The sequence below is a fragment of the Eschrichtius robustus genome, chromosome 11, assembly GCF_028021215.1.
Source record: "Eschrichtius robustus isolate mEscRob2 chromosome 11, mEscRob2.pri, whole genome shotgun sequence".
NCBI lineage: Eukaryota > Metazoa > Chordata > Mammalia > Artiodactyla > Eschrichtiidae > Eschrichtius > Eschrichtius robustus.
Window position 1 is genome coordinate 63,383,622 of NC_090834.1, and position 14,525 is coordinate 63,398,146.

General features: G+C 38.5%; 1 protein-coding gene across 3 annotated transcripts in view; it reads right to left on the reverse strand.

Annotated features, from left to right (window-relative positions):
* Window positions 1–14,525, reverse strand: part of NUP98 (nucleoporin 98 and 96 precursor) — a 105,538-nt gene that overhangs the window by 24,372 nt on the left and 66,641 nt on the right. For 2 of the 3 annotated variants that reach the window (XM_068554172.1, XM_068554174.1), the window contains exons 19-23: window positions 9,959–10,136; window positions 9,011–9,175; window positions 3,181–3,363; window positions 2,291–2,447; window positions 328–757 (exon numbers count right to left, since the gene is read on the reverse strand). In XM_068554172.1, the coding sequence (XP_068410273.1) occupies window positions 328–757; window positions 2,291–2,447; window positions 3,181–3,363; window positions 9,011–9,175; window positions 9,959–10,136 (1,113 nt within the window). The remainder of the gene's footprint in view (window positions 1–327; window positions 758–2,290; window positions 2,448–3,180; window positions 3,364–9,010; window positions 9,176–9,958; window positions 10,137–14,525) is intronic. The other variant, XM_068554173.1, reaches the window with a different exon arrangement.

The following is a 14,525-nucleotide window of genomic DNA, read 5'->3' on the forward strand; positions in this document are numbered from 1 at the left end:
TACCAATATCTAAGTGAGAAAATAGAAAAATGACTAATGCAATAAAAAGGATGAAAACTCAAGGAATGCTGCAGCATTAGCTTTGAGTCTGTTACTTTTCCAACTAAAGTTTAACCATTAGATAACTATTCTATACTCTTCATACCTTGATGGTACAAATGGAGCTATTAATCATTTTAGTTTTTAATTATACAAATAAAATTGTGCTAAGAATATATCTAGAAAGATCACAAAGCAGGGCCCTGACCTTGGGTCTCTTGGTGATGAAAAGCTTTTTCTCACCTACCACGTTGCCCTTCTCAAAAAGCATAAGGATACGTGACTCACGATTTAACAGCTACTGGATTAGGCAGGAATCCATATTCCACAGAATCAGCGATCTGATGATTTTCCAGTTCCTGAGGGCCACTCAGCTGTTCTCCACTATTAGCAAGAGTCCAGTTGGGGCCCCAACCAACCCGAAATGAGCGTCCCATAAATAGGGCCAGGTCCATCAGGAGCTTCCCCTTTCCATAGGTGACAGACTTTTCAAGAGGAACTAGGCCTGGTTGTCTGCGTGTACCCACTGTTTTCAACTGAACCTCAGGGGCTGGGCTGGGCACCGTAAACACAGAGGTCAGGGGTGGAGGGACAGACCAAGGGGATGTGGATGCAATATTCATGAATGACGATGTTCTGGGAGTGCGACACTCTTGTAAAGAGGCACCTGGTGAAAGAAAAGTTCCACTTGCAAATTTTGATTGTAGTAACCCACCTACTAAAATAAGGAAAAAAAAAAGACTATTAGAAAATACAGTCTATTGATTCTTGAACAACAACAACCATCAAGGCTGAAATTATAGTTTTATTAAGCTACTTAAATCAGATATAGATGACCAGGAGCAGCTTATATCAGATTCTACAGAAATTCCTCTTTCACACAGGAAATCAAGGCAGGAATTCTAATGATGATGATGTCACCAACAATAACAACATTAATAACACAACTACTACTACTACTACTACTACTACTATTTAAAAAAACTATCTAGCACTTATCTGCAGCAGACTCTATATAAGCCATTTATATACACTGTTTCATTTCATCCCTCAATAACTTTAAATGAAGAACATTACAGTCCTCACTTTACAGATGGGAAAACTGGGCTCAGTTAAGTGACTTGTCCAAATCCACAAAGCTACTAAGTGGCAGGACTGAGAGACAAACCCAGCTAAGTCTGACACCAATGCTCATGCCCTTATCAGAATGCCAAATGTAACATTTCTCCGTCAATATAAAAAGTTGGTAAGATCAAAACTCAAATTCATACCACTCCAGTGCTCAATGTTAGACTTAAGAAAACAGAAACCCATCTTGCGATTGCATATATGCCTTTCAGAAACCCATCTTGTGATTGCATATATGCCTTTCAGAGGCATCTTGTGATTGCATATATGCCTTTCAGAAGGATAGTTCTTGTCATTTTTGCCTGTTTTCCAATTTTATGTATTTCCTGTCTAAAGCAAGGAGTTAGTTACTGAAGTATGAGATTTTCATGTAGTGTTCATTACGGAAAAGCTTGCTATAAATGTTTAACTGATGCTTTATTTATTAAAGTATTTTTAAAAAGGAAAGTTAATTAGGGTACTCAAAAGAATTGAAAAATAAACATTTAGTTTTTAAGGCAACATAACAAATCTCTTCCTGGTAGTTCCTCTGGCTTTCAAAATGTTTTGAAATTACACCTGCTGAACTCCTTTGTTGATATCAATACTCTACCTCCAATCCCACATAGTTACAAGCCCACTAGGAGAGATAAGAAAAGCTTTAAAATGTAACAGGTAACTGCTGTCCTGGGAATTGGGGAAGGTTTAGGGAAAGGTAGAAATCTGAAAAGTTTTGCACATTATAAGAAGCAGCATTTGCCCCTAGAAAGCAATAAGGATAGTGTCAGAACTGCACAAAAAGAGTACAGAGCAAGACAACTTGCTGATTCCTCTAAGGTATGATAAAAATTAGGAAATCTGAGCTTACTGTCTAACCCACATTCATAAGCAAATAAAAACATGCCCCCCAACAAAACAAATGCTTTTTTTCTCCATACAACTTCTGCATCTGCACCAATGACCATGTTTTTTAAAAACTGGCCCCACCTAACAGGTACATTTATAAGAGTACATTTCTGCTTGGCATCATTACGTCATATGCCTTTAGGGAGTTGTTTGCTACATAAGTCGACTCCGCTTAGAAGAAGATATGTGAAAAGCCAGATTTTACAGCTTTCTTGCAAAAGAGCATCTTTTACAGTACCTAATGAACGGGACTTTGATGAGTGAGTTGCTGAAATGGGGAGCCTGGGAGAACAGATTTCTTGAGAAGTATCTGCTTTAGAAGGAAGGCGACTGAAGCGTTGATCCAGGACCATATCTACGTCTTCTTCATCAGCAAGCAGTGATGCTTTCATGATCTAAAAAGGCAATATCTATAGAATGAATGTGCTCCCCCAAATCCAAAGGCCATAAAAGAAAAATGCAGTTTACAACAACCAATTTTTTAAAAAGCTCTGTCTCAGGCTGTGTCCAGAGCTAGTATAATATTTGTGTGACTGACTCTGTTCCACTGTATGTGCCTGAAGGATAGAAGTTACATAAAACTCCTCTGCTTTGTATATACAGTCTCACCAGAGGCTGGCACACAGCAGTTGCTCACATGTCTGCTGAATGAATTAATTTCAAAGTCAAATATAAGTCAAAGGCTAAATTCATAATATGACAAAAGGCACAGGCAGGGGGAAGTTGAGACAGAGCTTAAAGAAACTTGTGACTACAATTTAAAAAAAACAAAAAATAAACAAACGAACAAACAAAACTCCTGTGGAGCACTTTCCAGAGCTTCAAAACCTCTCTGTAAAGTAAATGAAATTAATATTTTATAGTGCTCACGTTAAATGACTTGCCTAAAGTCACACAGTGACAGTTACAAAACTGGGGTTAGAATCCAGGTCTTCTGAATCTCACTATAGCCTTCCTCCCACGAATGGGAAAATGATGCCTAAACATGGGCCATATTCCTGGTTTTTCTCATTCCAGCGACCACTCAATGCTCTTAAGTGATTAATGCAAGAAAAAGACTGATGTTATGAATGGAAGATAAATATTAGTTTGGATTCCTGTTGTAGTAAGGGTGGGTTAGCACTTCACCTGTAAGACATGTGGATTAATTCCCAGTGAAGACGCAATGTGTGTTGAGGCAGACACAGGTTCCTGATCCTCAGGCACGCTCTCTTCTAACATGGAATCCAAAACTGGCTCCTGGGTGATATCTACCATGTCACTGTCCAGTTCCACAACCCTCCCTAACTGCTCCACCTCTGGGCTCTGGCTCTGTAGACAGCAGAAAGATCAGGGAAGCAGCATTAAATGACACCGAATAGACACAGAGCTTCTAGACCATATTTACTTTATTCAAAATATGATACAACAATATTAGATTCTGCCCATTCCATCATAATGTGAGGTAGTATATTTGCTAAAGAGGATTTAAAAATTACCCCAAAATTCCTCTATTAGTACTTGGGATCCAAATGAGGATTCATGGAATCACCCTTTTGTAATATTATGGTCTGGAGCCTGGAACCTAAGCCAGCACCCATACTGAACATATGGTCTTCTTGAGACAAAGATTATGCCTTACTTGATTTAGTTAGCAACTATAATTTTCTGATTTACACAGGGTTACCCTGCCCTCACATTGCCTTGCAGTCAGAAGCCACTGGGAAAAGAGAATAAAAGACAAAAATATCAAAGTCTCCAGTAACTCTGCATTTTCTTAAAGAAAACATTTAGACATAAATTTCTAGTTATCACAAACACAATTTGGGGCCTGGAATTTATCTTTCAGGAGACTGAATCCTAAGATTAGCTGGGCTCTACCTGTGCCGTATCATATCAGATGACGAACGTGTACTCTGATTTCCCAAAAGAAAAAACAAAGTTCTATTAGGAACAGTTTTTATCTGGGAATAATTCCTTTATGTTTAAATGTGTCAAGAGTTAGATTTACATTTATTAAGCAGTTTTAAAGACATAGCCATGATTAACAGTCTATGGTTTGAAAAGGTAAACATTCATAAAGCTGAAACACACTGTAAAATCGGCTCAGTGCAAATTCATTAAATATGTCCTAAACTTGCATATGACCTAGTAAAATGTTAACAAGCGGCTAAGCCAATTTATGAAACATTCTCAAATCTAAAAGTTCTTCCAATTAGTTTTCTTCCATAATCTCATCTGTAGATTAATAACCTTCCACAATTTTTGGCTTACCTTTCATGAGTGGCCTATTTCATGCTAAACTTCAAATGGATGCTATTGTACAATAGGTGGCTAAAAAAAAAGTTTCATGATTTCTTTGAACCAAGAAACAACCATTAGCATAACTTTTTAAACTTTAAACTTTATTTTCAATGGTATATTATCTATTACTCCCCTGAATTCCTTTAACAAATATCCTTACTAAAAGAATGACTATTTCCACCTATAACTGTAGAAAAGTTGAGGTGTTGGAAACGTGGTGAATTGCCACTTAAGTTGTGAACAATCCCCAAGGACTGCTCTAACAAACTGGAGGCTAGATAATGGTTAAAAGACAAAAATGATACTATTTTTTACCTACTGGGGAGGCTACAGGCAGGTCTTAACTATTTTACGTTTTAAAATTCTGGAAAAAAAATTAAAAGCAGACCTGGTGGTGATCCTCCCATTATAATTACATGAATTACGGGAACACTCCAATGCCCCCTGGTCTGTTAACTTTTAACCAATTCACTTTTAGGAATAGTTCTGAAATTCCCCATCCTCTGTCAACCTGTCAGGATACCCTTTTCTGCTGGGCTCCCATAACACCTTGTCTATACCTATTTTATACACTGTATCATGGTATAATTCCGTGTGTGTGTGTGTGTACACACACACACACACACACACACACATATATTTGACCCACCATATTGTGAAGGCTTGAAAGTAGAGATTATAGCCTACTATTTTCTGTATCTAACACCAAGCACATTGTTAAATTCACCAAAACACTTCGTTATTTCTACTGGCTAATGCAGTGCCTGCCACACGGTAGAAAAAGCTAATACCTATGAAAGATAAGAAGTATAGGTGCGAGGAAAGGAAGGAGGAGGAGGAGGGTTTCAATTTACTATACTATTCAACAAAGGAATAACAGTAACCGCAAGAGATGCTCACTTAGAACACTTTTAGGCAAAGTGGCAGGATTTCATCAAGTAACTAGATTAGAGACCTAAGGGACTCAGCCTATCTTTAAGAAAGCTAAGGATCAAGGTTTTATTTGCTTCATCCTCATGCATAGACTTCAAAGCTACTGTCACCTAATAAGTGGACAGGGGGAAGTGAATTTGAAACTATGAGGACCTGGTAAACTCCTAGAAACCCCATGTGTGAATCTCATTTAAGTATATCTAAGTAATTGCAACAAACTACCCCAAAAGATGTTATTTTCAGAGAAATCTTGGGAGATCAGGTGCTTCCTCAAAGCCAGTACTAGAAAGAAAAGTAGACAATAAAAAAAATTGGTGACACAGAAGGAAAGAAGGGGGTAAAAAAAAAAGAAGCCCATCAAATACTAAGTAAACAGACAAGATCTACAAAATGACTCTCTTTAGATATATGGAGGGTGATGTTTCACGACTGAAACCTTTAATGTTTTTAGAAACCTCCACTCTCCAGCTCAAAAGAATCTTCCTCATGCAAACAATACCCTAAAGATAAAGCATCTCTTAATGCAATAGATAAAGTAATGCAATGAAGTTAAATCAAGATACCTTTATTCAACGAAGGGTAAATATCCAATCCAAGGTCAAACCCATGTTTAAATAATTCATATTGTTCTCCCAGCCAAATAGCCTAATCCAATATATAACTACTACTATTGCCTGCCTCCAAAACAACTCATTTTCTAACAGCAAAGAACGTTTTATATTCATTTTGCTGGAAAATCAGCCCTGTCAACAATACTGTGTTCAAGAGCAATCCCATGTCAGGGTTACAAGGGCCCATCAAAGTGTGCATGTTTCTACACATACATTCACGGATATTACTGCAGGAGGCATAGGATTCAATAACATGAATATCTGAAAAAGGCTTGTGGCTATAGAATTATTTGATATATAATATGTATAAATTACATAAAATATAAATTAAAATATATATTGATTCACTGGCTAAATTTAGATACCTGCCACTTTATTTTTTAAAACAAGTAAACACAAGATAAAATGGAATTTTCTTCTAAATTCTAATCACTTTTTTCCTTTAAAAAACTTTTAAAGTTATTTGAATGTACTCACCGAGTAAACAATGCTAAGTTTCTGAGCAAGTCAACTAATGTGTCTTGATGGTACTGAACACAAGTTACATTTCAGTATAAGGCTTAGGAAAAAGCTACATGTCTCTCTACCTCACTGCTAAAGATCTGAAGTCTTTCCACAGTTTCGAAACGAGGCTACATATCTCAATCACCTGGGGGAAAGCATTTAAAATATAAATATGCCTGAGCCCCAATGCCAGATACATGGAATCAAAGCTCTCCAAGGTATTGATGCAGTTGGCTGAAAACTGGGTCTTAGATCAGCATTTTAGAACAAATGTTCTAACTACCAAACAAATGTTTCTGCAACTGCCCTAATTCACCTGTGATGAAGGGTTTTCTGCCACCATTTTCTCTAACTTAAAAGGCACAGAGAGGGAGTTCCCTGGTGGCCTAGTGGTTAGGATTTGGTGCTTGCACTGCTGTGGCCGGGGTTCAATCCCTGGTCGGGGAACTGTGATCCCACAAGCCGTGCAGCGCAGCCAAAAAAAAAGGCATAGAGGAGAAGATTACATAAAAATATAGTTACCTGTTTTCTGGTTGCTTAGATTCACTTGCTTTTTTAGGAGCAAAGCAAGGTTTAAGAACGAACTGCAAAGAAGGGACTGAGGATATTATACAAAAGATAGTAGAATAAATGTAACCATTAAACAAAACTATATATCTTCCTAATACCTTAAGGACACCCCCCCCCCCCGCCCTCCCGCTAAAGTCAGAGAACCTGAGATTGTGTACAGGGGAGGAAAGAAAGCTACAGCAGACTGAAGGAACACCGCATCACAGAAATCAACCCCTCCAGGGAGCCAGGTGACAATGTGAAGACAGTCATCTTGACACTGGGATGAGAGGACTGTGCTGTTTCCAGTTTATTCAGATGGCTCAAGTATTTTCCTCATGCCAAGTAAAATGTAGGTCCTGCTGCTAATAACTCAAAAACTGTGCAACCACTGGCATTTCCCCTAACCTCACTTAGGTCACTGGGCATTACAAAAGAAGAGTTCTCCAAAGTCCCCTGTTATTGTTCTAACATATTAGCCTAAATATCTAAACAAGTCTACCCATTTCTCCCTTCTGCATCCAAAAGGTCAAAGACCACCCACTTCCTCAATCAAAGGAGATATCTGGATAAGATACCTATTCACTATATTCTCTTTGCCCATCTTGATCCTTACCACCTCTCCTTTTCCTAGAACCTTCTCCTGAAATTTCTTGGTGCTCAGTTTTTCAGAAGAACTCTCACCTACCGTAGTGCCATCACAGGAATTTATTGTTATCTCTTACTATTTGTATTCTGGAAATTAAAGAGCCTAAAAACCACTGATGGTCAACATTACATAAATTTGCTCTATCTGTCCACAAGATGAAGCTTTTCTTTTTCGGCTGTATCTTTAAGGAGCCTACATATTACTTTTATTGGCAGAAAAGAAGGCTATCTGACTCTTATCCAAAGAAATACATATACAGTATACTGCAAGATTGGAAAGAGAGATTATACAAAGCATATGATTCAGACAAAATGAATGTGGGTAACTGGAAAACCAAGTCCATTTACAGCATTTCTTTAGTTTAGAAGAGATGTATTCTAAATAGAGGGGTATTCTAAAGGCTAAAATTATAAACATAAAAGTCAACATATTTCCCATTTCCCACTTATATCATACCCTCCCCCTGTACGCGCAAACGTGAACATACATACACAAAAGTCTCCAAAGTGCCTCCCAAGAAATTATTTAATCAATCATAAAAATCGCACATTTCAGCAGCCATAAGAATTGTAGCATGGAAAATTCCAAAGGTCCTGCTTTTAGCAGCTGAGAGGTAGAGGATGCTTTACAAAGACATTTTATATCAAGTTCTCTTCTTTGAGATGAGTACGGCAGCACAGAAAAAAATTGTTATAACCTGATTGAATATAAACAACATCCAAATGAAAGTAAAACTCTGAGTTGGCAAAGAAACTACCTGATATTTAAATTACAAACCTTTCCTTACAAGGACAAAAGGTTTATACTGGCTTAACAATACTGAAAAAGAGTGTGGTACAGGTAATTGCAATAAATGATGCAGCCCCTACTCTCCCCAAGCCAACAATTCATTTGTATTCTAAAGCTTTATGTATTTTCATAAAGATTATGTATTGTCAAAATACAAATATCAAGAGATTACCTGAAGTATAAGCAAACAACTTGAGAAAAATGGAGTTAAAAACCCTTGCAGAAAGCTAACTGAACTTTTAAAAAAACCATGGAGGTAAAGAATAAGATTAAACTGCACATCAGGTAGTCAACAAAAGTCGGGTTTACTTTGCATCAACCCACACAAGCAAAATACTATCTTAAGTTGATCACTGAGCAGAGAATTCAGCAAGTCCAAATGAAGAGAGAGGGAGGTGTCTAAGAATGACAATCTGTAGAAGGAATGATCCAAACAGCAAGAGAATTCTTTGAATCTCTCAAGTAAACAACAGATGCCAGTACCACCTCATGCCCTCCCTTGTAATTGTCTTAACATGATTGCCAATACATTTGTACTCTTCAAAGTTCCGGGGTCATAAAACAGCTTTGTACTAGCTGAATGACTTGCTTTCAACGTCTGTATCATGGACTCCATTCAAATTCATTGTCCCGTCTCTACCTGGGGTGGAGGTGCTGGTTTGCCATTAAGAGCCATCTGGAATGGGGTGGCCTGGCCTGCAGGAGGTAAAGGGGCAGTCTTCAACTTCTTTGTACTAGTTTTGGATGGCCGTTCCTCCTCCTCTTCATCAGAATCCTGAAGGCCATACTTAGAAAAATGAGAGACCTAAGGAAAAGAAGAATCCAACAAAATCTGTTTTAACACTGTTATATTCAGAAGGGCTTCCATTATACTTGCCCTTGCAATCTTACAGAATTAGCTTCAAAAAAAAAATAAAAAAGGAGAGATCAAAATATTTAAAGCACAATGAAATGTCACGTATCACACTTTACTGTTTTTTTCTAAGATTTAGATGATGTTTGGTGCGTGTACTAGTTGCTCATATAATTACTAACTTTCTATATTAATACAGGAAACCAAATCCAGAAGAGTCATTACTATTTTCGGTATATATGTATATATCGCGTGCGCGCGCGTGTGTACGTACTGCCTAGTTGTTCCCTACCTACACAAGGGCCTTCAACAAGCTAAATAATCCAAATGGTCTAGAAGAGAAAGAATCCACTGGACTAAACTATCAAGGAAGGGAGGAAGTCAACCTCTACATACCCAGAAATCTTTAAAAGAATAAAAATTATTTAGGAAGAGGTGATCTATCAAGAGACAAAAATTCTGCCCGATGTCCCCAACGATGCCACAAATTAGAAAAACACACCATAGAAGTATATCTAAATGGTCATAAGATGGGGTGTAGAACTTGAATCATGTGCTCAAAAAGTTTATAATAGCTCCTTACTGCTCTGGGGTTTAATGAGATGCGTAATTTGAAGCAAATTATGATGTATCTCTATATTTATTTCCTAATTTGTAGAAATAGAATTTAAAAAAGGATCTCTTCTGACACAGTTTATAACCACAGTTTATAAGAACTAGGTTAAATGACTATACCTTAAATACCCAAGAACCAGTTTCAGGACGGTACTCTTTGAACTGAGCTCCCTGTTTCCTTGAAACTGCTTCCAATCTTCCCTCATAGTTGATATCAGCAAGTCGATCTGGGCTCTTTATTAAACAACGAGATGTTTTATCTGTTGGCCAAACTCCATCCAATGTAACTTCAGCCTTCCTGTAATGTACAATCAAGTAAAGTGTAAATGTTTCATATTTTATGACCAGAAAGCCAAGTAACATGTATATACACAGCACATGTAGGTACCTGTGTTACTGTGGAATTATTCTGCAGGTGTTTCATAAACTTGAATCCTGGCTCCTAAGGTAGATGGGCTTAAGAGTAAGGAATTACCCCCACATCAACTAGCTAAATATCTGGTTCAAGAGTGTCAAACCCCACTTACTTCAAACTACCATGGTACATCAATTATTTCCAATCCGATTTTTTTTTTTTTTAGTAAATTTATTTATTTATTTATTTAGGGCTGCGTTGGGTCTTCATTGCTGCGTACGGGCTTTTCTCTAGTTGTGGCGAGCGGGGGCTACTCTTCGTTGCGGTGCGCGAGCTTCTCATTGTGGTGGCTTCTCTTGTTGCGGAGCACGGGCTCTAGACATGCGGGCTTCAGTAGTTGTGGCTCACGGGCTCTGGAGTGCAGGTTCAGTAGTTGTGGTGCATGCGCTTAGCTGCTCCGCAGCATGTGGGATCTTCCCAGACCAGAGCTCAAACCTGTGTCCCCTGCGTTGGCAGGCGGATTCTCAACCATTGCGCCACCAGAGAAGCCCCTCTAATCGGACTTTTTTTTTTTTTTGCGGGCAGGGGTTGGACCCTGCATTGGGTCTTCGTTGCTGTGCTGGGGCTTTCTCTAGTTGCGGTGAGCGGGGGCTACTCTTCGCTGCGGTGGCTTCTCTTGCTGCGGAGCACGGGCTCTAGGCGCACAGGCTTCAGTAGTTGCAGCATGTGGGCTCAGTTGCTCCGTGGCATGTGGGATGTTCCTGGACCAGGGATTGAACCCGTGTCACCCGCATTGGCAGGCGGATTCTCTTTTATTTTTAATTATTTAATTATTTAATTAATTTATTTTTTGTCTGTGTTGGGTCTTCGTTGCTGTGCGCGGGCTTTCTCTAGTTGTGGCGAGTGGGGGCTACTCTGTTGTGGTGCGCAGGCTTCTCGTTGCGGTGTGCAGGCTTCTCGTTGCGGTGACTTCTCTTGCTGTGGAGCGCGGGCCTCAGTAGTTGTGGCATGCGGGCTCTAGAGCGCAGGCTCAGTAGTTGTGGCACATGGGCTTAGTTGCTCCGCGGCATGTGGGATCTTCTTGGGCCAGGGCTCGAACCCGTGTCCCTTGCACTGGCAGGCGGATTCTTAACCACTGCGGCAGGCAGATTCTTAACCACTGCGCCACCAGGGTCCCCAATCTGATTTTAGTAACACTTAAGCTATGCATCCTCGACCAAGTCCAGTGTTAATAGTCCAGTGCAAGGACCTAAGTCTCAGTGAAGGTCTTAAAGTGCTATCGTACATAACAACAACAGTAATAATAGCAGCAACTACCATTAACAACGAATGCCTGCAGAATGAGGTATCAGGAACATCACAGTATTAACCATTAAATAATGAGTGTGAATTGATGATAATAACGGTAATGTAATCCTTCTAATAGCAATATTTGAGATCAAGGACTGTGTCCTATTCATCCAGTATGCCTTGCATTTAGTACAGTGATTACCACATAATAATAGATGACTTTTTTTAACATTAATTTTTACTGTGGTTAAAAAGGTATAACAAAAGTTATCATCACCATTCTACTGTCTGTTTCTATGAATCTGACTCTCTACATGCCTCAAATAAGTTGACTCATACATTATTTGTCTTTCTGCAAGCAACTGGCTTATTTCACTTAGTATAATGTCCTGAAGGTTCATCCGTTCTGTAGCGTGTGTCAAAGTTTCCTTCCTTTCTAAGGCTAAATAATATTCCACTGTGTGTACATACATTTTGTTTATTCACGGACACTTGGGTTTCTTCTACCTCTTGGCTATTATGAACAGTGTTGCTATGAATATGGGTGTGTACATATTTTTTCAAGACTATTTTTCAATTCTTTTGGATATATACTCAGAAGTAGAACTGCTGGTTCATTTTTAATTTTTTGAGGAACCACCATACATACTCTTTCCCATAGCAGCCAAACCACATTTTACATTCCCACCAATAATACACAAAGGTTCTTATTTCTCCACACTCTTGCAAAAACATGTTATTTTTCTTTTAAAGTAACCTCCTAAGGGGTGTGATAACTCACTGTGGTTTTGATTTGCATTTCGCTAATTATTATCAATGTTGAGCATCTTTTCATATGCTTGTTGGCCACTTGTTTATCATATTTGGAGAATCATGTATTCAAGTCCTTTGCCCATTTTTAATTAGATTTTTTTTTTTTTTAAATGGTTGAGCTATAGAAGTTCTTCATATTCTGGATATTAACCCCTTATTAGATACGTGATTTGCTGGCTTTTCATTCTGTTGATTATGCCCTTTGATGTACAGAAGTTTTAAATTTTGATGTAGTCCAGTTTGTTTATTTTTACTATTTGTTGCCTATGCATTCAGTGTCGTACCCAGGAAATCTTTGCCATATATGTTGTGAAACATGTTCTAAGAGTTTTATAGTTTTCAGTCTTATGTTTTAGGTCTTTGATCAATTTTGAGTTCATTTTTATTTATGGCATAAGGTAAGGGTACAACTTCATTCTTCTGTTGTGGATATCCAGTTTTCCCAAAACCATTTGCTGAAGAGATTGTTCTTTCTCCATTGCATGGTCTTGGCAACCCTGTCAACATTTAACCATGTATGTGTGGGCTCTCTATTCTGTTCCATTACTCTATATATGTCTGTCTTTATGCCAGTAACACACTGTTTTGGTTCCTGTAGCTTTGTTTTTCAAGTCAGGAAGTGTGAGTCCTCCAGCTCTGTTATTTTTCAAGATTAGTCTGGCTATTCATGGTACCCTTGAGATTCCGTAAGTTTTAGGATCATTTTTTCTATTTCTGCAAAAGATGCGGCTGGGATTTTGATAGGGATTGCATTAAATCAGTAGACAGCTTTGGGTAGTATGGACAGCTTAACAATTTTAAGTCTTCCAGTCCATGAACATGGGATATCTATTCATTTATATGTCTTCTTCAATTTCTCTCCAGTGTTTTGTAGTTTCCAGTGTACAAGTCTTTTGCCTCCTTGGTTAAGTTTATTCCTAAGTATTTTATTCTTCTTGATGCTACTGTAAGTGAAACTGTCTTAACTTCCTTTTCAGATTATTGTTAGTGTACAGAAACTCAACTGTTTTTTGCGTGTTGATTTTGTACCTTGCTACCTTGTTAAATTTGTTTATTAGCTGTAAAGTTTTTTGTGGAATCTTTAGGCTTTCTACATATAAGATCACATCATCTGGGACTTCCCTGGCATCCCAGAGGTTAAGACTCCGCACTTCCACTGCAGGGGGCATGGGTTTGATCCCTGGTTAAGAAACTAAGATCCCACGTGCCGCACGGCATGGCCAAAAAAATAAGTAAAAATTTAAAAAAAAAGATCACATCATCTGTGAACAGAGATAATGTTACTTCTTTCTTTTCAATTTGAATGTCTTTTATTTCTTTTTCTTGTTTAATTGGTTTGGCTCGGGCTTCCAGCAGTGGCAAAAGCAAGCATCCTTGCCTTGTTCCCGATCTTAGAAGAAAAGCTCTCGGTCTTTCACTACTGAGTATGATGTTCACTGTGGGTTTTTCAAATATGGCCTTATTATGCTGAGGTAGTTTCCTTCTATCTTTATTTTGCTGAGTGTCTTTATAATGAAAAGGTGTTGAATTCTGTCTAGTGCTTTTTCTGCACCGAGATGATTATGTGGTTTTCTTCCTTCGTCCTTCGTAAATGTGATGCATTACATTCATCAATTTTTGTATGTTAAGCCATCTGTGCATTCCAGAAATAAATCCCATTTGGCCATGGTGTGTAATCCAATCGATGCAGTGTTGAATTCTGTCTGCTAGTATTTTGTTGAGGAGCTTTACATCAATATTTATTAAAGATATTGGTCTGTAGTTTTCTTTTCTTGTAGCATCTTTGTTTAGCTTTGGAATCAGGGTAATGCTTGCCTCAAAGAATTAAAAAGTGTTCCTTCCTCAATTTTTGGGAAGAGTTTGAGGAGCATGGTGTAAATTCTTCTTTAAATGTTTGGTATAATTCACCAGTGAATCCATCTGGTCCAGGGCTTGGGTGAAGCGGGCACCAGGGCAGGGGGTATTGATTACTAATTCAATTTCCTTATTGGTTACAAGGCTGTTCAGAGCTTCTATTTCTTTGTTTTTATATTATTTATAAATTTATTTATTTATTTATTTTTTGGTTATGTTGGGTCTTCGTTGCTGCGTGTGGGCTTTCTCTAGTTGTGGCGAGCGGGGGCCACTCCTCGTTGTGGTGCGTGGGCCTCTCATTAAGGTGGCTTCTCCTGTTGTGGAGCACGCGTTCCAGGCACGCGGGCTTCGGTAGTTGTGGCACTCAGGCTCGGT